The sequence below is a fragment of the Miscanthus floridulus genome, chromosome 7, assembly GCF_019320115.1.
Source record: "Miscanthus floridulus cultivar M001 chromosome 7, ASM1932011v1, whole genome shotgun sequence".
Taxonomy (NCBI): domain Eukaryota; kingdom Viridiplantae; phylum Streptophyta; class Magnoliopsida; order Poales; family Poaceae; genus Miscanthus; species Miscanthus floridulus.
Window position 1 is genome coordinate 75,679,791 of NC_089586.1, and position 24,090 is coordinate 75,703,880.

The 24,090-nt window shown below is 44.0% G+C and overlaps 3 protein-coding genes, 2 non-coding genes and 1 pseudogene across 5 annotated transcripts; 4 read left to right on the forward strand and 2 right to left on the reverse strand.

The window, feature by feature from the left end:
- Positions 1-1,552: 1,552 nt before the first annotated feature.
- Positions 1,553-5,008, forward strand: LOC136463478 (heme-binding-like protein At3g10130, chloroplastic). The gene is made up of 7 exons (XM_066462474.1): positions 1,553-2,047; positions 2,155-2,225; positions 2,385-2,486; positions 2,613-2,717; positions 2,841-2,976; positions 3,709-3,818; positions 3,919-5,008. Exons 1-7 carry the CDS (start codon positions 1,774-1,776, stop codon positions 3,997-3,999), a joined length of 879 nt encoding a protein of 292 aa, XP_066318571.1. The 5' UTR covers positions 1,553-1,773; the 3' UTR covers positions 4,000-5,008.
- A 377-nt stretch (positions 5,009-5,385) lies between these two features.
- On the forward strand, positions 5,386-8,637 carry LOC136463479 (alpha carbonic anhydrase 1, chloroplastic-like). Its single transcript, XM_066462475.1, has 6 exons — positions 5,386-6,295; positions 6,850-7,058; positions 7,359-7,465; positions 7,556-7,658; positions 8,026-8,208; positions 8,364-8,637. Exons 1-6 carry the CDS (start codon positions 6,217-6,219, stop codon positions 8,508-8,510), a joined length of 828 nt encoding a protein of 275 aa, XP_066318572.1. The 5' UTR covers positions 5,386-6,216; the 3' UTR covers positions 8,511-8,637.
- A 252-nt stretch (positions 8,638-8,889) lies between these two features.
- TRNAC-GCA (transfer RNA cysteine (anticodon GCA)) lies at positions 8,890-8,961 on the reverse strand. Its single transcript has one exon. It is a non-coding gene; the product is annotated as a tRNA-Cys (tRNA).
- Positions 8,962-16,211: 7,250 nt separating this feature from the next.
- LOC136463480 (uncharacterized protein OsI_031781-like) lies at positions 16,212-17,408 on the forward strand. Its single transcript, XM_066462476.1, has one exon. It carries the CDS (start codon positions 16,241-16,243, stop codon positions 16,943-16,945), a length of 705 nt encoding a protein of 234 aa, XP_066318573.1. The 5' UTR covers positions 16,212-16,240; the 3' UTR covers positions 16,946-17,408.
- Positions 17,409-22,525: 5,117 nt separating this feature from the next.
- On the reverse strand, positions 22,526-22,597 carry TRNAC-GCA (transfer RNA cysteine (anticodon GCA)). Its single transcript has one exon. It is a non-coding gene; the product is annotated as a tRNA-Cys (tRNA).
- LOC136463481 (uncharacterized) lies at positions 22,541-23,639 on the forward strand (annotated as a pseudogene).
- The last annotated feature ends 451 nt before the right edge of the window (positions 23,640-24,090 follow it).

A 24,090-nucleotide genomic window follows, 5' to 3' on the forward strand; every position in this document is an offset into this window, starting at 1 on the left:
CAACCTTCCCCTCCCCTATGTTCCCTGACTCCCGACGTCTCCTTCCCTCACCCCGGCGTCCTCCTCCCCCACCCAGCGACGCTCCTTCCCCCCACCAGCATCCTCCCCACCGGGAGCCCCCAATGCCCGTAGATCTGGCAGCCATGGCACTCCCCGCGCCAGGCTCTCTCTCTCTCCCCCTATGTTGTAATTGTATGTTTCAGAGGTATACTGCATTTGTTTCACATGGATGTTGTAAAAATAGATCAGGGGATGTTGCAATTGTTTCAGATGCATGTTACAAGAGTATGTTTTGAATGTTTTAGATGTTTTAGAGGTACGTTTCATCTATGTTTTCCGGACGCATGTTGCAATTGTGTTTATCTGGATGTTGCATATGTTTCACACAAATATTGCATATATTTTATTTAGATGTTGTGTATGGTTGCAATGGTTTTTAAGTGTGTTTTGGGTGCGTTTTTCAAGTGTTTTACAAGCATGTTTTAAATGTTTCAACTGCCTTTAGACGTATATTGCAACTATTGTATTTGGATGTTTTAAAAGTAGATCAGGTGTTGAATCTCTCCTCCTCCCACCTTCTACTGCATCGTCTCTTCCGGAGCCGGTAGGCATACGAACGAGGATGGGCACAGGACGAGGGAGCTGCGTGCGTCAGGCGTAAGCGAGGGAGTTTCGTATGGACGGACGCTGCCTCCAGAGCAGGATGGGTGCTGGGCGGAGGGAGCTACCTACGTCACGGTTGGGAGCAGGGGCGTAGGCGCGTGGTGACGTGGGCGCGGCGGGCACGCTCTCCCGTTGTGCGGGTGTAGCAGACGCAATTTTGTTTCGATTTACGTGAGGAGACGTGGCAGGTGCGTCGAACGGGAGCCGCATCCGGAGACCTAGGCTCGTCGTAATTTAGGTTAACTGGATTTTCCTCGAGAGGAATGCTAAACACCACACGGGTGTTTTAGCACCTATAAACATACAATTTTTTCCGTGTCTGACATGAGGCTCCGATCAACTCCTCCCCTCCGCGTGCTCTCTCTCTCTCACCGGCGACGGGACCGGCGAGCTCCTCTCGGTGCCCGCGCCTCCTCGCTCCCAGGCGACGGCGCCACGCGCAGCCCCCGGCCAGGCTGACCTCCGTCGTCGCCACCAGGCCGGACCTCCGTCACCGCCCTCAGGCTGGACCTCCGTTGCCGCCGCCGCCGCCCCCAAGCCGGACCTCCGCAGCCGCCCCCGTGGCACGGCCGTGCCTGCTCCACCGCGATTTGTTGCTTGTGATCTGTGCCGACACAGCAACGATTTATCCTTGTCATTTCATAGAAAAAAAAATATTTCCTAGGATATGTGCCAACCAAGAAGATAAACAGTGCCACGGGCGGCGCGATGGGCGGCTGAAGGTAGAAGATGAACAGTGCGCAACGACTGGCTGAAGGCAGAAGATGAACAGTGCGCATGGGCTGCTGGAGGTAGAAGATGAATAGTGCCAGGAAAATTCAGGTGTGGAGCTGGGGTAAAACACCCTCGTGTCAAACAGACAGACTCTTCCTCAAAGCTAGCAAAACCACCCAAACCGCCTCGCGCTCCCGCCCCAGATTCAGAACTCCACAGTCCAGAAGTCCGAACGTAAAAATCTGACGCAATAGAACAAACACCAGAACGCAACCGCCTTCTCCCAGGGACGAGCGCCACCGGGCGGCCAGCTCACCACGGCACCACTGCGAGGCAATCGCCAATCCACACCGCGTCGCTCGCTCCTCGCGGTCACCGCTCCGAACTGGAAATCAAATGGCGCCGTCGCCGCTGTGCTCCGCTTCCCCGCGGCCGCTTCGAGCCCCAGGCCAGCGTACCCGAGACGTCCGCCCGCCGCGGACGGTCGTCGTGGCCGCCGGCACCCGTGTGAGCGGAGCGGAGGCCCGCGCGTCGCTCGTGCTGGCCCTGGCCTCGCAGGCGCTCTCCGCCTCGCAGCGCCGCTTCGCCGACCTCGCCGGTGAGGCCGCCAAGTACGCCTTCCCGTCCGGCCGCTTCGAGCCCCGCACCCTCGAGGAGGCCCTCATGTCCGGTCGGTAATAAATGAATAGCAACAGCTTGTGCTCCCAAAATCGTAAAATCCTCAGGATATGAGGCCTCGATTTTTTGTGTGTTATTAGATTCATGTACTTTTTGCAGTGCCTGATCTCGAGACAGTTCCGTTCCGTGTTCTGAAGCGCGAAGCAGAGTACGAGATCAGAGAAGTGGAGGTAATTGTGCTAATATGTTTTCGCTTTTCAACCATGGGTTAAAAAAAAATTTGGATTCCAAAATTTTTTTGTGCATGTGTGAAAATGGAATCCATTGGGATATGATAATACTATGAGGTTCATTGAATGATAGTGTCTTTTGTTGTGAACTCTGATCAGTCATACTTCATTGCTGAAACAATGATGCCTGGAAGATCTGGGTTTGATTTCAACGGATCATCTCAGTCATTCAACGTGCTGGCATCTTATTTATTCGGTAAGGTATTTGCCACGTTTCTACCACGGGTCAGAAAGTCCCTTCCTTGTTTCATTGTATAGTCATAGTCTGAATTAAAGTGAAAATTACATGATTTTAATTCACTTTATCGTTGGCATGCTTGCTTGCAGAACACAACCTCTGAGCAAATGGAAATGACAACGCCTGTTTTTACTCGGAAGGGCGAGTCAAACAGTGAAACAATGGACATGACGACCCCAGTGATAACAAAGAAGGTGGATTTTGGCTTTCACTTGTGCCATTGTTTTGAGCTGTCTTTGTCTGGCGATTCAGGCTACTTCATTATCAAGAAAGTGATGAAGTTTTACCTTTCCTTTTTGTTTGTTTGTCACCTGCAGTTAGCTGGTAAAAATAAATGGAAAATGTCATTTGTGATGCCAGCGAAGTATGGTTCCAACTTGCCTCGCCCAAAAGATCCTTCTGTGACTATCAAGGAGGTGCCCAGCAAAATAGTTGCTGTTGCAGCCTTTTCAGGTCCATAATCTTGTACTTCTGCCATACCCATTTCATAACAGATGTGATTTCTGCCCTGGTTTTTAAGAAGCTATCTTGTTAAATTGAGAATCAAGTACGTAATTTATAGGTACCAATTTTGAAATCTTATTTTCAGTATTTGTAATGAAAAAGTAGAAATATTCTGTATCAATTTTCTGTGCCTTTCCTTCTGTTGATTACTCAAGATACCAACCGAAACATGTGCATGGAGCCTGCTGTTATTATCACTAACCACATGACTTTTGTTTTCAGTCAGGAAATAGTTTAGAATGATAGGAGTTGTCATGTTCCTTCCCAATTCAAAACCTCCAACACAATCTTTAATATGGAGTTACTTTCATGATGAACAAATCGAACCAGATTTTCTTAAGTTGTTATTATTTTGAAATGAGCTCTACCTATTTACCATTTGTCTTACAGAGTTTTCAATTTTTTGTTCAAATATAATAAAAGCACAAAAAAACTCTTTTAGCCTCAAATTTTATTGGCTACTAGAGAAAGTTTTCACAACAATAAGCATCTCCATTTGTTTTTAAAACTCTGAAGCTAAAATAGTGAGATGGTTAGCTCTCTGCTAAATGAATCATTTCCCTTCATTCCTTGTTGATATCTTGGATATGATCAGTTATGAAGTCATATTGATACTGCAGTGCAATATTTGTCGACCATGCTACCATTGTCATAGTCCATACTACTTTTGTGTTCGTACAGGTTTGGTTACTGATGATGATATAAGCCAGAGGGAATCTAAATTGCGTGAATTTCTCCATAAAGATACCGAGTTTAGAGTGAAAGATGATTCAGTGGTGGAAGTCGCACAGGTAAAGCTTCTGAAATGGTTATGGTTTATGAGCTGTAGTTTTACCCAGTTTATTAGAGGAATGTTATCAGTGCCTGATTCTAGATTTTCTCAATCTGCAGTACAATCCACCTTTCACACTTCCATTCACAAGGCGAAATGAAATAGCATTGGAGGTTGAGAGGAATGATATAGACTTATGATGTCCTAGATTAACAAATAATTTTTTAGCATATGAGAGTGTATGCAAATGTTAGTTGTCCCTAATGTATATATGTACAATTTCTATCTGGCCTGTTCTGTATATGTGACATGTTAATTATCACATTCATATATTACTGAATTGTAGATTAAATATTAAGATCTAAGTTTATTTTATTTTCTCATTTATTTGTGATATGATAGTATTAGTGCACAGGGTTGGCCTTTCATAAGATCCATGTCATAAGCTAGGTTCTGCATCTATAACGAGGAGCCTTTTTTGTGGACGTCTAGTAATAGTTTGAGCCTGTACTTTTCTTCGTGCATGTGTTTTATGTTTTTGACATCTAGTAATAGTAGTGTTAATCAACCTTGTAGGACTGGTTAGGCAGCATATGTTGGCTTGCTGTGCGTGTAAGGTAGTTCCCAGCCAGGCTGAGCCCTTTGCGCTCAGTGGCCGAGTTGGGGTTTGCGGACGGTGTTTGGTGGTACTTTTGAAACTAAGAACTTTGTAATTTCGTTACACTAGTAATGAAATTCGGATTGACCGTGGTGGAAAAAATGTGGGAACTTTTTCACCCAAATAATAGCTGTTGATAAGGATTCCCATGAAGTAGTACTTACCCGTATTGAGCTCTTCAATGTATGTTTGCTTCTTCTTTGATTCAAACTCTCAGTCTTGTATAGTTGTGATCCTTGTGCAGCACCAGGGGCAAAGAGGACGTATTCTAGCAGTTTCGTGATTTAGTTTGCCACAGAGGTTAGATATTGGTATCATATACATGTTAATGTTGTTAAAGATAGTGGAACGGTCTCTTATTTGTTTAATAAAGTAGTTTCATATAATAAGGAAAAGATGTTGTCCTTTTAGGGGGGAAAGATAGCATTCTTCTCTTACCAGTTTTTTTTTTTTTTTTTTGAAGAAATCTTCTCTTACCAGTTCATGGTTGTAGAATCCATTAGTTCATTGTTTCGACACATGATTAATAGTTCTATAGGATCATGTAGTTTATGTAATTGCTCTGTGGTCGAGGAGAATAACAAATGCTTTGAAGTTAAACCTTGTTATTTTTACCCTCAACTTCTACGTTTCTGTCAGTGGGAAAGAACTCTGCTTTCGAGTTTTGACACAAGGGCCTATTTTGTGAATCGTCTGACTGGGATTTGTGATAGTTTCTGTTCTTGTAAGAAGTTCTGTTGTGCATTTTCGTTTTGGGGGAGATATTGCAGCTGTGCCAGCATCAATTGTGTGCCTTGCCTTGTACAGGACTTGCAAATATCTTGGATTGCCATTATCAATTAAGGAACTCTTCAAGGCTGATTTATGTGCTATAATTCATAAAATTCCTGATAGATTGCCTGGGTGGAAAGCAGTCATGATGCACCCAGCTAGGAGAGCCACTGTACGAGCAGTGCTCGAACTTGGTCGCTGGTCATTTTTAGTGGTTCATTGGCGAGCCTAGATGTAATTAGCCCTGCCCCACTAGGGGTTGTATGAGTCTTCTTAGACTCTCCTGTTCTTCTTAACATAATGAAAAGCACAACTCTCCAGCACTTTCAAGAAAAAAATGTACCTAATATGTTAATCTCATGATCCCAGATCCCACAAACCATCCTTCCATAATGGTATATTCCAGTTCAATATCCTTATGATGCCATACACTAGGAAGCTTTTTCTTGGAAATACCAATCATGGGTATAATACTCTCTTAGTTTGAGTTGTGGCTGCTTCGTTTTTGTTTGTTTGTGTGAGAAAAGCATAGTGTACTATCTAGGTATGGTTGTCAACATTGTTGATATCAGTTCCAAGCGAGCAAAATATACCTACATTGTTTCCATCACTGTGTAGTGATACATTTGTAGCTACTAAGAATGATTTGTCTTATTTTTATGTGTCATGGAGAAGTTACCTTTTGATTGAGCTGATATTGGAATAGACTGAGAAATTTATGTAATCATCCATGATGCTACAAGAGTAACGATCCCAATTAAATAAAAGTGACACTTTGCTGGAACCAAGACATTAAGCATTGAATCGGTCCGTATTATATCAACAGGTACAAGGAAGCTGGCTTATACAGCAATGTTATTCTTTTAGGCTTCCTATATATTTGTACGTTCTGCTTCTGACTTGAGGGCTTGTAGTTTTATGGTTCTCCACTACTCTGCATCTATTGGAAGGATACCAGAAGTTTATTTCTGAGCAGGGGTAGGGATAGATGGCAACTACCAAGAAAAGTGTGTTGTGTGTTGCACTGATGTATTCTTGCTTCCTCGTGCACCATGCATGTGACCATGGTATTTATTTTCCCCCTGCATTCTCACAAACATCATCATAACCAAAAAGTGTCATTTGCAGCAAGTTCGTTCCTGCTCTGTTGTATTGTACTTGATATCACATGGCATTGGCAAAAGTCTTATACTGCATTGTTTTTTAAGCTAGCTAGTTATTCTAGTCTTTAGCTGCCTTTACAGTATTTTTTCAATGTCGTTGATTGATCATTCTCCAGTGTTCAATGTTATCAGTTGCCACTGTCCTTACTCTTACCACTATCTATAGTTTCCTCCTGATTGTTCACAGATATAATTCTTTGACATTTCTGAAAGGGAACATGGAGTTTAAAGAACATAATTAGAAAGGTTCTTATAGAATTTAGAATGGAAAGCTAGGTGTTTGGTCTTTCTATTTTTTGAAGATACACAATAATTTCATGATATGTTCAGAGGAAGAAGAGGGAAAAAGGAAAAGAAAATCTGAAAACTAAAATTCTTTAATTACAAAATCCTCATGAGGTGATGAGAGCCGTATTATGGTTGATGTCAGATGAGAACCTCTTTTTGACTTGATGCAGATGGTGTGAGCTTTGGTTACAGTGGAAGTACTGGCCCAAAGTATTGGGGAAGCTTAAGCCCTAATTTCACACTTTGCTCAAAAGGAATCCAGCAATCTCCAATTGACATCGTGAAGGATGAAGCGGTCTACATTCCGCAGTTGGAGCCCCTTGAAAGGGATTATACAGCCACAAATGCAACCATTGTTGACAATGTCTTCAACATTGCGGTTTGTTCCGAACCGAATAGTTACTTTTAATTGTATTACAAAGTACTTTATTTTCTATGTGATTGTGATGTTTTACATACATTAGAAATAACTTTAACTTCAGACCCAAATATGTAAAAGAAAATGATTCATTCACTTTTTTTTTGCGAGTTAACAAGGTATTTTTTTTATATGCTACATTAGAAATAAATTTAACAACAGAAACTCAATTCATTCACATTTGTACATGTTACCTCCAAATTCTGAGTTGTGGATTTTTCAATATGGATCATCATCGTCTGGTGTCATTAAATGATGCAGCTGCGTTACAATGACACCGCTGAGACCGTGAAGGTGGGTGGGATAAAGTATAAGCTAAAGCAATTGCATTGGCATTCCCCATCGGAGCACACCATCAACGGCGAAAGGTTTGCATGTACACTCTGATGAATTGTACAGCATGGATTATCTGCTGTACTAATTTAATGCACCCATGCTTTATCTTGAGTCCCTGATAGGTTTGCGATGGAGCTTCACATGGTTCACGTAACTGAAGATGGAAACGTTACTGTTGTGGCCATCCTTTATCGACATGGCAAACCAGACCCTTTCCTTTTCCAGGTGGTTCTATGTAATTTTTGCACTTTGGTGATAAGAAACGAAAAGGATCCAAACTATTATGAATGTACATATTATATACATGTTTTTAGGTAACTTATGACTCGACAGTAATGATTAGATATATCAGGCTTGAACTACTCTGAATACCCATGAGACGTTGGCCAGTTCAAGAAGCCGAGAACTGAATGAAGTGTTCAAGGCTTGTATTTCTCTTGGGTTCAGAGCGTGGAAATGATTTGTCATTTGCATTTGAACTAGTAGATGCTTGAGCAATGCTGGTGCAGTTGCATGTTTAGCTTACCTTCTATCTAACCCTCGTAGTAGCCAAAATGTATCTCACTATTTTTGTTTTGTGCGTGACTTTCAGATAAAGGAACAGTTGGCTGAGTTGTATGCGGAGGGCTGCAAGGCGGAGAAAGGCGATCCTCTCCCTGTTGGAGTGGTGGACATGACAGAACTGAGGCACGGCGCCGATAGATATTACAGATACGTTGGATCCCTCACTGCGCCTCCATGCACTGAGAATGTGGTCTGGAACATTCTTGGCGAGGTAGTCACTATGCCCTGTTCGCCTGAACTTATCAGCCTGGCTTATCAGCCATGATATAGTGTTTTTCTCTCACAACAAATCAGCCAACAGTACTTTTCAGCCAAGCTTTTCAGCGAAGCGAAGTTTGCTACAATCTGGAAGTTATGGATTTGCAGGTAAGAGAAATGACCAAGGAACAGGCTGCTGATCTGATGGCCCCTTTGGAGGGGAGTTACAGGCACAACTCCAGACCACTACAGCAATTGAATGGTCGCACGGTTCAGCTCTATGACAAGTCACTGAAAATCCGAAAGATGGTGTAGCCCACTTCAGTTCGATCTGTTCATGTGCTAGTTTGTTGCAAACTCCGACTACCAAATAATAGTGTAAATCGGCTTGAAGATTGTAATGGTTTCGTCATGATTTGAGCTAAGAAATTGCATTCATGTTTGCGATCAGTTATTATATATTTCAGCAAATCAGTGTTGGCATTTATTCGCTGTTGGGATGCAAAACTACAAAAGTGAGTTGTCACATGAACTCAAATTATCTATCTGTTTTTAGTACGTGCATTAGGGTGGAGAGTGGAAAAGATGTGATTAAACCATAACAATTCGACCATCCGGTAAACGTTCAAAACTCGAGCATCCGGTAAAAGTTAAAAACGCAAAAAAAAAAGTAAAAAAAAAGTAGGAAGAGCAAAGGGCCCATCCGGGTTCGAACCGGAGACCTATCGATCTGCAGTCGATTGCTCTACCACTGAGCTATGGACCCGTTTTGTTTAACTTGTCTTGTGAACTTATTTAGTTTCATTATTACTATTTAGTTTCTTTACTACACATTACATCCAGTGATCCAGATAGATTGGATTTCTCCTGTGACAGTTCATCGATTCCGTTTACTGGGTGGAGAACACCATTTGTCCAAAAGACTGAAGGAGCACGTACATGCACGAGACACCGGGCCGATTGAAAGCAAAACAAATCACTCCAACCGAGCAGTGCATTCTGAGGTGGAGGAATGCATGGTCTGGACACGCAGGTGAGTGGGTATATATGTAATAAAGAGATAAAGACACCTGGTTTGGATCCAGCGAGGGATATTCGGTTAGTTTTTTTTTTCTTGCCTCTTACTTTGAAGTGCAATTGTGATTTTACCCTCATTTTTCTAACTTTGTGATTTTGCCCTTCACTACTAGCAAGTCAATACGATTTTGCCCCTGGTCTTTGTGAATTTGCCCCTGCTTTGACCGTTGACTAGGGGCAAAATCGCATTGACTTGCTCGTAGAGAAGGACAAAATCACAAAGTTAGAAAAACGAGGGCAAAATCACAATTACACTTCAAAGTAGGGGCAAGAACACAAGAGCCCCATTCGGTTAACCCGAAATCCACCGGCGATCGTTCCAGGTTGATAAAAGCTTATATAAATTAGCCAAGCATTTCTAGTAGAAATTGTTCAATGTAATGGCTCCCTAGAAACCGAACGAGCCCTGAGTAGGTATGTAATACTACCTACCTTTTTCTTCCTCCGTCCTAAAATACAAGAGATCTAAGTTTGTCATAAGTCAAATTATGTTAACCTTGACCAAAATTATAGAAAACAAGAATAGTTACGATTTCAAATTAGCATCATCGGATATGTTATGAAATATATTTTCATAATTTACATCTTTGATGTAATAGATATTAATATTATTTTCTATAAATTTAATCAAACATTGTATAGTTTGACTTAGGACATAAAAAAATAGTGTTGAATTAATATAATTATGAACTCTGAATCATAAAATTAATTTAGATCGAAACTAGTCAACGACATCCATGCAATAGAAAAATAAGTTTTACTATTAGTAGATGTAAGAGATCGAAATCTCGTTTATCTTCAAAATATGCACTGTGTATTTGTTCTAGCGTCCGGACGTCCGGCCACACAAGGCGTCCGGACGCCGCTCCTGTTCAAACGCATCTACCGCGCCCCATCCCGTCCTTGTGTAACAGAAGCGCGCCCGCCGTGCTTGCCTCATCCCATCCGCGGATGCACACCGTGGAGGCGTATGCCAGCCTTAGGCGCCTACACGGTGACCCACAGTGGTGCCCCATTACTGGGGCCATTGCAATATGTGCTTCCCTAGATCTACTTTTGAAACACTTGCAACATACGATTGAAAACAGATGAAAACACTTGAAACATACGCTTGAAACATGTGTTTATAGCCATAACTAACTACATATGCAAGATCGAGATTTACTTTTGCAACATCTAGATGAAACTTGCAACATACATATGAAACATGCGCTTGAAACATGCATGTTATGCGACATCCAAATATATTTCTGCAACATCCAGATGAAACACTTGAAACATACATATGAAACAACTGAAACACTGAAAACATATGCTTGCAACATGCGTATATTGTTATTGCAACATATGCAACATCCTAGATCTACTTTTGTAATATCTAGATGAAACATATGAAATATAAGTCTAAAACGCCTAAAACAGTTAGAACATGGCGTCTTCGGCGATCACGGCCTACCTAGTGGGGAACTTTGGTAACCAGCAAGCTCGGGTCAGGGGACGTCGAGAGCAACGATCTAGCGTACACCTAGGCGCAACCCTCTCCTTCCTGTCGACGAGCGAGGTGGATGGGGCGCAGGCGCAGACCTCCCAGGCACAGACGTAGGCCTCCCCTGCATTCCCTTTCGCGACGAGCGAGATGGATGATGGCGCGGCGCGGGACGGTGGCACGGCGTAGCGCGGGATGGTGGCACAGGAGCCAACAACGGTGGACAGAGATGGGGAGAAAGGAGCAGAAGACAAACGAAGGCTTGCGAAGCGCGTGCGGGAAGGCAGAGAGGAAGGAAGTGTTATGAACGACGTATAGGAATATGAAGTAAAGAATCAAGCCACAGAGGAGACACATGATTTAACGTGGAAAACCCCTCCGATGTGAAGGGGAAAAACCACAGACACCAGCCAGCAACAATCTCACTATCTCAAGAGTTTTGGGTTACACACCTATGGTGGCTTACAAGAGAATCAAGTCTCCACGAAACCCTAGCAAGGGTGTATATACCGTACCGTACCGCGACGCTCCGGCCCAAGCCTCCGGCGACGGGCCTCCGCTTCACTCCGTCAGAAGCCCGGCCTATATCCTAGAGTGAATTTGGAACAACTCCAACAAACTCCACCTTGAGACAAATTCATCTTGTATCATAAATCAACCCTTCATCCTGAACATAACAAAGATAGAAAACCACTGGTGCCAACAATAGTCTCTTGGACTATCCAATTAAACCAACTAAGCTTGAGCACAGCTCAAACTTAGCAACAGGAACAGGCTTTGCCATCATATCAGCAGGATTATCATGAGTACTAATCTTGCATACCTTCAGCTTACCTTCTTCAATCACATCACGCACAAAATGATACTTGATATCTATGTGCTTAGTTCTCTCATGGAACATCTGATCTTTAGTGAGGTAAATTGCACTTTGACTGTCACAGTGCAAACTTATGTAAGATTCAACTCCACAAAGCTCAGCGTACAAACCTTTCAGCCAAATTAATTCTTTGCACGCTTCACAAATAGCCATATATTCTGCTTCAGTAGTAGACAAAGCAACAACTGACTATAAAGTAGCCCTCCAACTCATAGCACAACTGCCAATAGTAAACACATAACCTGTAAGTGATCTTCGCCTATCCAGATCAGCAGCATAATCAGAATCTACATAGCCAATAAGACCATTATCAGTTCTTCCAAACTTTAAACAGGAATCTGCTGTGCCTCTGAGGTACCTGAAAATCCACTGAACTGCCCTCCAATGTTCTTTGCCAGGATTAGACATATATCTACTAACAAGACTCATAGCATATGACAAATCTAGACGAGAGCAAACCATGGCATACATCAAAGACCCAACAGCACTAGAATAAGGAACCCTTGACATGTATTCAATCTCTACATCTGTACTAGGACACTGAGCAGCTGACAACTTAAAGTGAGGTGCAATAGGGGTACTAACAGCCTTAGCATTTTGCATGTTGAAACGCTGAAGAACTTTCTTGATATAATTTTGTTGACTAAGAAATAGCAAACCAGATTTTCTGTCTCTACTAATTTCCATACCAAGAATTTTCTTAGCACTACCAAGATCTTTCATATCAAAACCACTACTCAATAGCTTCTTTAACTTAGTGATTTCAATCTTACTCTTGGCAGCAATCAGCATATCATCAACATATAACAGCAAATATATAGGTGATCTATTAACATGCTTGATGTAAACACAGCTATCATACTTAGATCTTTTAAAACTGTGTGCTAACATAAATGAATCAAACCTCTTATTCCACTGACGAGGGGACTGTTTCAAACCATACAAGGATCTCTTCAACTTGCACACATATTTTTCCTTGCCAGGCACTATGAACCCTTCTGGTTGGTCCATGTATATGTCCTCCTCAAGCTCTCCATGTAAAAACACAGTGTTCACATCTAACTGCTCAAGCTAAAGATCATGTGAAGCAACAATACTAAGAAAAGTATGAATTGAACTATGTTTTACCACTGGAGAGAACACATCATTGTAGTCAACACCCGAAATTTGACTGTAGCATTTAGCAACTAACCTTGTCTTATACTTTGGAGGCTCGCTTGGAGATAAACCCTCCTTTCTCTTGAAGATCCATTTGCAGCTGATGGTCTTCTTATTCTTAGGCAAAGGTACAATCTCCCATGTACTGTTCTTCTCAAGAGACTGCATCTCCTCATGCATAGCAGAAATCCAATTCTCAGTATCACCACAACGAATAGCTTCTTTATAGGTTGCTGGCTCATGAACATTCTCCACCTGTTCAGCACAACTCAAAGCATAGTAAGACAAATTACACTCTTCAATAAGACGCTTAGGAGGTGCAATTATCCTTTTTGACTTGCGTTGAGCAATAGGTAAATCCTTCTCTAACTGCAAAATAGGAGGAGTTTGCTGAACATCATCATGAGCATCATCCTCAGCAACATCATTATCATGGTCACCATGCTCATCAATAGGCTCCACCTACACACTTGTATCATCATCAATATGCTCCACCTGCATGCGCATACGCTGCAGCTCTTTTTCTGGAACATGATCTGAGGGCAAACTGTCAGTAAACATCACAGATTCATTGAAAACAACACTCCTGCTCATAAAAGTCTTTCCTGTTTCAGGATTCCATAATTTATAGCCTTTGACTCCCGAACTATAACCAAGGAAAAGACACTTAACAGCTCTAGGCTCTAATTTTCCATTATCAACATGAGCATAAGCAGTGCATCTAAAAACTTTTAACTGTGAATAATCAGCAGGCATACCAGACCATACCTCAATGGGAGTTCTTTTATTTAGTGGAATAGAAGGCGACCTATTTATCAAGTAACAGGCAGTATTAGCAGCTTCAGCCCAAAAATGCTTGCTCATCCTGGCATTAGACAGCATGCAACGGGCCTTGGACATGATGGTTCTGTTCATGCGTTCGGCCACACCATTCTGTTGTGGAGTATGGGGTATGGTGTGATGCCTAACAATGCCTTCCGATCTGCAATAATCATTAAATTCACGCGAACAAAATTCTCCACCATTATCAGTATGAAGCAATTTTACCTTCCTTTCAGTTTGCCTTTCTATCATTACTTTACAGTCCTTAAAAGCAGCAAAAGTATCATCTTTCTGTTTTAGAAAATAAGGCCAAACCCTTCTAGAGTAATCATCAATAATTGTAAGCATGTAACGAGCACCACCAAGTGAGGACTTACGGAAAGGACCCCATAAATCAGCATGAACATAATCAAGAGTACCTTTAGTGGTGTGAACAGAAGTGTTGAAATGTACCCTTTTATGCTTCCCAAAAATACAATGCTCACAAAACTTTATTTTACTCGAAGTGCAGCCATCCAGCAGGTTTCTCTTCATCAATTCTGCCATACCATGGTGACTCATATGTCCCAAACGCATATGCCAAAGGTTAGTTTTACTAGGTTCATCATTAGTAACAGCAGCAACAGCGGAATCAGAACCAGGTAAAGTACACCCTCTAAGGACATATAACTTTGTAGAATTAAGATCACCTTTCAAGCAAACAAGAGAACCTTTTAATACCTTCAGAACGTCATCTGAACCGGAATATTTGTAACCTTCTGCATCAAGCGTGCTCAATGAGATAAGATTTCTGGACATCCCTAGTATATACCTGACGTTTTTCAGCGTGCGTGTCATGTCATCATCAGTCTTGATCTGAACTGATCCAATCCCCATAATGTCACACGGGTTATCATCTCCCATCTACACAACATCCCCTTTCTGCACAGGCTTATACGAGCTAAACCAATTTCTGTTAGTGCAAATATGAAATGAACATGCGGAATCGAGAATCCATTCATCATGACCAGCAACACAACCAGCAAATACTACCAGACAATCTCCAGAATCATCATCAGACGCAGCAGCAGCAACAGAGACCTTACCAGCCGACTTTTGTTTCCTCTTCTCCTTATTCTGTACTTTTCTGCAATCCTCAACATTATGATTTGTCAGCTTGCAATAAACACAGAACTTTTTATTACCATGCGGCTTGGACTTTGAATGGCCTCTCCTTTCGTAGTTCTTTCTACCATCATTGCCATCATTAGAGGATCTGTTTTCAGTTCTGCCTCTCACATGCAAAGCATCGCCCTTGGAGGACGACGTCCCGTCATTCTGCACCATGCCTCTCATCTTCTCCCTAGACTGGAGAGCCTCATAAACTTCCTTTAGGGTTAGTTCATCACGGCTCAAAAGTATGGTGTCATGAAAATTTGCATACGAATTTGGCAAAGAACATAGCAGTAAAAGACCTAAGTCCTCATCATCATACTTCACCTCCATCGACACTAGGTCGGCGACGATCTTCTTGAATTCAGCGATGTGGCTCATCACTGAATCCTCCTCCTTCATCTTCAGGGTGAACAACTTTATCTTCATCTGCATCTTACTGGTTAGATCCTTGGACATACAGATCGATTCCAGTTTCAGCTATAGTTCTGCAGCAGTTTTCTCTTTCAGACACTCCTGCAAAATATCATTATGAAGATGCAACTGAATTAGGGCGAGCGCCTTCTGATCCTTGCGGATCTCTTCTAGAGTCCACTCGGCTTGCCATAGCGAGAACCACGTGTCGTAGTTCAGCAGTGGAAGATCGAACTTCATCGACGTCGTCATGAACCCTAACAGCAACCAAAGCTCCGGTACCACTTATTATGAACGACGTATAGGAATATGAAGTAAAGAATCAAGCCACAGAGGAGACACACGATTTAACGTGGAAAACCCCTCCGATGTGAAGGGGAAAAACCACGAGCACCAGCCAGCAACAATCTCACTATCTCAAGAGTTTTGGGTTACACGTCTATGGCGGCTTACAAGAGAATCAAGTCTCCACAAAACCCTAGCAAGGGTGTATATACCGTACCGTACCGCGACGCTCTGGCCCAAGCCTCCGGCGACGGGCCTCCGCTTCGTTCCATCAGAAGCTCGGCCTATATCCTAGAGTGAATTTGGAACAACTCCAACAGGAAGAGCACGGGGGCAACGGGGCCTAAATTGCATCTGGAGTGTTCTCGAGCGGAGGGAAAGGCCCACCAGCCGACCGTGTTGTTTCGTGGGCAGGCTAATATATTTTGTGTGGTCCACGGTCGGAGGAAGCATCCCTCCGTCGGTCCGGATGGAGCATTACTGTTAGAACAAACCTGGTACATAGTTGGTCCTTGGTCAAGACGGAAGAGGAAGGAGGGGCCACGAAGAAGCACCAGGCTTGCATGAAGGTACCCAATTCTGGAGCTAAACTCACCCGCAAGTCTCTCTTGGGCTCACCTTGATTACATTATCACCTTCCATCCACCCATGCATGCACTATTTATAGTAAAAGGTGTTCACCGTTTAATAAAAAGCCGAGAGCCACCGTCTAGCTTGCATTGTGAACCAGCTGAACTACCAACCGTTAGCATACATTTATCCTAAATTTTTACCATGGCCAAGATCCTCCTACTGATCGTCCTTGTTGCTACCATCACAGCCGTGGAAGCCACTCCGCCAGTGCCGGAGCAATCGTCCGCCGAAGTTGACAAGAAGATCAACGAGGTGAATCTGACACTGAAGAAGGTTTTCGACGACGTCATTGCCTCCGCCCCACCGGCCAAGAAGAAGGAAGCCATAGACGCAGCTTCTAAGCAGCTTCGCATCACCGAGCGTGCCCTCGCGAAGGCCAAGGCAGGAGGCGAGGAGAAGGTAGCAACACTTGCCTTGAAATACGAGTTAAGCGCCAAGATCGTAATGGAGGCACCGCCGGCTATGAAGCTAGCGAGGATGGAGGAATTGTTCAACGCCATGGCTGCACCAAACCACAAAGATTGCGCTACCAACATCGACAACAAGCCCTTCTGCGAGACCATCTCCAAGCTGCAGAAGGCCTTCAAGGAGGTCCGCGCTGCCGTCACGCAAGGCAAGGAGGAGGAAACTATCGACGATGTGTTCCTCATCAATCAAGAATTCGCCCCCACTATCAGGGCTATCAACAAGGCGTACATGGATGGAGATGAGAAGGAGATCGCGGCGGTTCTAGCTACCTACAACAAGTGTGCCGATGCGATCCTTGCAGCTGCGCCCGCTGAAAAGTTCAAGGTGATGCAAGAGAGCATCGCGGCCGCTTCCCGTGTAGCGTCTGGAAAGGCATAGTGCCACTGCTGGCACCACAACTTTGGATCGACCACTTTGCAACGACGCCATATCCATATGCTTAGCGCCAATGATCACCTAACATTGAAAGCATAGCGCCGTTAAATTCTAAAATAAATTTAGAAAAATGTGAGCATCCGTATAAGTCGAGAACTTGAACCCGAATGAACATGTTCTATCACATGGAACCTAACCAGCTGATCTATGATCAGTTCACTGCTAGTTGGTTGTTTAATGTCTTCAGAAAACATGTTTGTCTAGAATGTGCGTGGTCTCAATGGCCGCGCGCGTCTTAGTGTTGTAAGAGAGTTTGTAGTCTAGGTCTCTACGAGAGGGTGTCTGCTATGAGCTTCTTTCAGAAGAGTCACAGCTTAGTTCCATGTAATTAGGATCAAATCTGACGAGGTGTTCTTAGTTCGGTAATCCTGCGATTACCACCCTAAGATGTGTTTGTAATTCACTCTATTTCTTCTTACGGGCTGTTTGGATCTGTCGGTGTAGAATGTGACCAACTAGTAAATATTTGTAGTTTTGCCATACGTTGTGATCGGAGGTGGCCTAGCACTCAATGACACATGATTTATACTGGTTCAGGCAACGTGCCCTACGTCCAGTTTGCGTCGGTCAATGACTTTATTCCTGAGCCCAGGTGCTCGAAGTTTGCAGTGGGGTTACAAACGAGAAGGAGAAAGATGGGGTGTATAAGAGGTCCGGTTGGCTCCGGTCGGAAGGGCCGAGAGCGACAGGAGCTATGCTATGAGCTAAGTGTTCAAGCGTGTGCTTGAGGTCCGAACCTAACGGTTCTGTGGTCGTGGACCAGTGAACTTGGTTGAACTAATGGAACTAAGAAAAGGTTCTTCAAAAGGCCTTAGAGAGAAAAAGCCTCCCTTCCTTAGAGGGAGCGCATCCCCTTTTATAGATAAAGGGGATGGCTTTACAAGTGAGGGTACGTATGCTACAGAGCTTTGTTGGCCATGCCAGCAGGTACAAGATAATGGTAGACGCCCATAACACTGTTGATGTCACTGTAGAATATCAGATGCATGTGTGAGGTTGTGCTGTCTTGTTCAGGAATGGTAGACGTCGGTACCTGCAAATACTTTTTCAGGAATGGTAGACGTCGGTGCCTTCTTCGAGCTTCTAGTTCATTTCGTGAAGAGAGAGAAAAATAGCTCCCTTCTACAACACTTTTTTAGAGGAGCGGGGCCCTGTAAGCCTTGCCAAACAGGCTCTAGGTTCCAAGCCTTTGCATGCAGAGCAGTGATAATTTCTAAGCAAATTAGGCCATGTTTGGTTCCTGCAGTGTCTCCTAAAATTCCTATCACATCGAATGTTTGGACATATGTATGGAGTATTAAATATAGACTAATTACGAAACTAATTGCACAACTTGCGACTAATTTACGAGACAAAACTTTTAAGCCTAATTAGTCCATGATTTGACAATGTGGTGCTACAGTAACATATGCTAATGACAAATTAATTAGGCTTAAAAATCGTCTTGCAAATTAGCCTCCATCTATGTAATTGGTTTTGTAATTAATCTATATTTAATACTCCTTATTAGTATCTAAACATTCAATGTGACATGAATTTTAGGAACGACTAAAGAACCAAACGCCCCCTTAGCAAAGGCCACCAAAATACTCATTCGGAATGGACCCAGTAACGTCATGTGCGTCGGGTACCACATATCAAATATCTAGATCTCCTCTATTTCTAATAAAAGGGCTCAACAATCCTTTGACCTTTAACACCCATGGTGTTAGGCACATGATAAGTAGTGGGTTAAGACTTAAAAAACATATCAAATAGTTCTTCATATGCTCTAATCTAAATTAATACATTTATTGATGAACATGTTGTTGGGTACCATAAAACGGGGTCCCCTAAGCGTATACCGAAAAAGTCGCTTAGACCCCATCAAAATCAAAGCCAAGAGACGAACCATTGGCTAACCCCCGGCCTTGTCCGAGGCCACCGGCTCTCCGTCTCGCTCGAGGCCTCGCGCGAAAGGCCTCGGACGGCCTACCGAATCTCCGCCTCGCACGAAAGGCCTCGAACGGGGAACCGATTCTCCGTCTCGCCCGAGGCCCCACGCGTAAAGCCTCGGACGAGATGCCGATTTTCCGTCTCGCTCGAGGCCGGCTCGGCAATAATCCATCGCCTCTGCCTCGACCGATCTCTCCGACAGAGCGTCGCGTCCAATTAATGCGACCAACCACTCCCGCGATGTCAGCTGGACGACGGCTCGACACAGCGGAGCGGCCGACAAGACGGGAAGTCGCATCAACACCATACCGTCCAGGACAGGATGGGGCAGGGGTTACCGGCACTGTGCTCTGGTGCTGTGCCCACGACCGGCGCCCGCACTACACTATGCTACCTAACCCCTGCCCCAGGAACAACACGGTGTGGGGAGTCAAGTCCGTGTCACGATAGTCTCGGAATCAGTGTACGGGACCAACTGCTCCCTCCAAACCTCGGCAATCCACTTTAGGGTCTCGGCAACCTCGGGATTCACGCCCGCTGAGCCCCCACGATGGCTCGGCCTCGGCACCAACTGAGCCTCGACTCTTCACGCGGTCAACACACAGTGACCGGCACATCGACCGCCACGCCCTGCTTCAAGTTATCACTGGAGCTCCCACGTCGCACATGATCGGATGTGACTGGCGCGTCGCGCCCAGTGCATCAAGGACGGAACCACTCCATCGACCACGCCGCCACAGTAACAGGCTGCAGGGCTCGGACATGCCACCTCTGTTCGCACGACGCCGCGTAGCTAACACATGTATCACCCCTGTCCCCCCTTCAACTATAAAAGGGAGGGACCAGGGCCGTTTCTAGGAGATAGAATCGGACGCTTACGATTAGGCCTACGCCCACGCGACGAACTCACGCATAAACGCACGGACGAACACACAAGCTTCCCCGCTGCCTGAGATCAACATCTCAAGCAATTCACACCGCTCCACGCAGAGACCTGGGACTAGCTCCCTCTCTCGCCCTGCTTGTAAACCCCTACTATGAGCACCTCGGTGCAAGGAATACAAGATCGAATTCTCAGACTAGACGTAGGGCACCTATTGCCTGAACCAGTATAAACCTTGTGTCTCTTTGCATCACCATCCGGGATTGGGAACACGCAGTATAAATTTACTAGTTGGTTGAGGGCTCGCCGGTCCAAAACACCAACACATGTAGATTTTAAAATCTTTTAAATAAGATCAAACTATTTTTTGCCAAAAAAAGACTTAAAATATTTAATAATAATTTATGTCACAAATGTGATAAAAATTTTAATTGCGTAAAAGAATAAGTTAAACATCATTCATGACTGAAAGAGAAATTAAAAACTAAAGGATATGTTGAAAAGCTTGTTACCACCATCTATCCCAAATTATATCGTTTTGCATTTTCTAGGTACATAGCTTTTGCTTTTGCTATACATCTAGATATATAATACATCTAGATACATAGTAAAAAGTACCTAGAAAAGCCAAAAATAACCTATAGATTGAAACGGAGGGAGTATCACATTATTAAATGATGAAGCTTACGTAAGTTAAATAACTTTTATTAATAATAACGTCAATACTTGTGATGCCAACAAACTTTTCAATAGTGCTCAAACAACTCTAAATCAACTCATGATCAAAGTTAGTAAGGTTTTGCACATGAAAAATCACAAGAAAATGCTTAAAAGGGTAAAAGAAAACCTAAGTGTCGATTAATTGATTGATGCCTGTTTATGGATGTTTATAAAATAATATTATTAAAACACTAAAAAATATGCCAACATGAGAAAACATCTACAAGGAATGTATTTTACAGTAGAAAAAGTTATATAGTACAAAATTATGTTGAAAAGCATTTCAAATAGAACCATAAAGTTTGAATGGATTAAGGAAAATCAACCCTTTTGACTCTAAGCCTAACTCTAATAGATTGGCTGACATTAACCTTTTGGTGAATCGCGTTCTCCCAATTTTTCTTTACAACTCACTTCAGTGCTAACATGAACTACTTAGCATATACCATAGAGAAGGACAATAGTGTAAACACTTCACCTTTAAGCGTGACTGGGTCACCAATTTCGGGCTCTAAGTAGGCTAAAAACTATAAGTTTTCAGCAGGGTTCATGTCAGCTAACAGGGCAAATTAGCTTTTATGGCTACCAATCTCTTAATCTGTTACTTTAATCACCTTGGTCATTTTACATATATTCACTATAGAAAACAGAAATTTTTTGGCGGCCTAGAATTTCCTTAAGTGCCGAAATCTCTTGCCGCCCAGGAATAATCATTTCCTCTGTGGTTGCAGTAAATTGCCAAGATAATTTGTATCCTTTGCGGTTCCATTCGGCCTTCAAGGAAATATGCAAAGACAGCCATTTCCTTAAGTGCTATTGTAATCTGCCAAGAAAATCACCATTTTGAAATTAACCTCATATGTAGAAATGATTTGAACCAAAGTTGTAGTAATATGAAGAGATCTAAATTTTTCCGGTTCAAACTTTTTACATTTGAATTCGGTTAGGGTTCCCAATATGCATTACAATATTCACCGGATAAAATACAAAAGAAATATATCGGACACTTTGTCAGAAGTGACTTTGAGACATAGTGGTAAAGAAGTTCTTAAATGAGAGACTGGGTTAGGAGAAAATAAGATACTCTATCATGCAAGTCTTAGTGAGAGTTTTATGTGAGACTCCAGATGTTAGAAACAGTGTAAACAAGTTTCATTCCTGTAAAACTTATTTCATCCTATAAAACTTTTATGATTTCTTTCTCTCTCTTCATATAAACTAACTTATTTAATGTTCATGAAACTCCTGTTGAGGCTTGCCTCAGAGACCAAACGCACGCATCTCGAGGAAAGATGGCCTCAGAGACCAAACACATGCATCTCGAGGAAAACAACACGCGTCGATCCGGGCGCAATATATGGAAAATAATCAACAGTTAATGCGAGACTTGCAAACGGCGCGTGACAAAAAAAATAATAAAAAAATATATTTCTTCGTCTTCGCAGAACTTCACGAGCTTCGGGGGCAGCATTAGAGGCGAAGGACTTCTCGTGATCTTCTTTCCGACCGAGCGATTTCTAAGCAGCAAATCAGACTTTGACTAAGTATAACAAAAAAGGACTGACTTGCCCTTGTTAGGATATGAATATTCTCAGAATCTAGGGCTGTTGAGAGAGCACTTTGGTCCGCCAATTGTAAGAAGAAGCGCATAAATAGAGCTCCCTGTCAATAAAGAGGACGCCTTTTGCTAACAAAAATTTCAATGTAATACCTTGGATTCTTATTTCAGCATTCATTTTTCTGTAACTAACAGTCCAAGACTATGGTCGAGGACAACAAAAAAGTAATTAAAAATAGAAGGAAAAACAACGAGCCCATTTGATTCATTATTGCCAAATGGATAGCCATCGGTTGAGAACAACAAAACTATTTCCCATTCGAGCATCTCGGAAACTTTGGAAAAGCAAAAAGTAATTAAACGGAAAAAAGTGAGACGCTCGAAAAACACAAAGGTAATTGAAAAATGATAAAAACAGAAACAACAAAGGGCCCATCCGGGTTCGAACCGGAGACCTATCGATCTGCAGTCGATTGCTCTACCACTGAGCTATGGACCCCATTTTGTTCGTTTTGAACTATATATTTTATTTGGAATGAAGCATCAAGGGATCCAGACAGTACGATTGGATTTCTTCTCCTCTGATGAGTGGAGATCACCATTTGTGCAAGAGGAGGACGTACTCCTACTACTTCTCCTCGAGCACGAAGCACCAGACCGATTGAAATCACTCGAATCGAAACGGCGCATAGAAGCTTCTTACTCTGCCCGGTGGCGCCAAGCACCAAGCAGTCCCTCCTTCCGCAAGCCGTGCTTGCCTGCGTCTCCTTTCCACTGCTTCTTGCACACACTGCGCCGCATCCAGTCAACCACGCTGAGCTGCGCGATGCCACCGCTCGACGTCGGCTCCCTCGTCTTGCGCGACGATGGCGGCGCGGAGCTGGAGGCGACGTCCGCGCCGTCATACTCCGACTGCGACCCGTACGCCCCCGCGGAGTCTCTCCGGCTGCGGATCGGCGAGGACATCGACTGGAGCGACGTCGTCGGCGCCGTGGCCGTGGCGGCGGTGCTGGAGCGGGACGACTCCACCAGGGGCGCCGCCGCCAACCCCAAGTCGTGCGCCGCGACGGCCGCGAGGAGCTCGCTGTCCGCACCCGCGGCTCCGAGGGCGGTGGCCGTGGTCACCGGCGGCCTGCCAGCCGCGCGCGACCACGGCAGGCGCCGCTCCCCGTGCCAGCTTCAGCTTCAGCTTGGGCTTGGCGGTGGCGCGAAGGTATTCGCGTCCGGGGAGGCCGCGGGTGGCCATCATCATCAGGCGGAGCCTGGGTCGCCCAAGGTGTCCTGCCTCGGAGGCGTCCGGTCGCAGCCGAGGACCGCGGCTGAGGGCATCACTAGTGGTGGGCGTGGCTGGTGGCCGCCGACGTCATGTTCTGCAGCTGCTGCTGGAAGGGTCGCCGCGACAGGAGGCCGAGGGCGAGCGAAGCCGAGTAGAGTCGCCAAGGCGCCACGGGGCCGGGGGACGGGGCGTGGGATCCGAACATCAGATGGTCCGATTGTGTAGGTGTGCGGTGTGCGTGGCCACGTACTGTCGGCCACATGGATCTTTTTTTTTTCTGGTTAGATTTTGGTTTTGTCAGTTCGTGCCTTTCCTGTACATGCATCTTTGCTAGGAGTTCAATTTGAATTTGAACTTTGTCATGACCCTCTGCTACTCTGCCTCCACATTATTGTCAAGTCTCTAGCTACCCTTGCTATACATTTTTCTATGGGTTCAGATTGCTGATTGATATTTGTTTTAATCTCGAACTTTTGTGCCTGAGTAGCCTGTGATTCTGGAGTTTCCTCGCAGAGTACCAAGTGGACTGCATTCGAGGATGTGTTTTTCCCCTCTGAAAGTTAAACCTCAATCGAGGAACGGATGGGAAAAATCAGTCACAAGAACTCACTACAAGAAGGAACGGACGGGGCGGGAGCTAAACAGTTCGAAGAAAAGAATGAAAACGAATAATCAACTGAACGCAACGTAAAATTCGGACTGGAGGCAACCGGGAA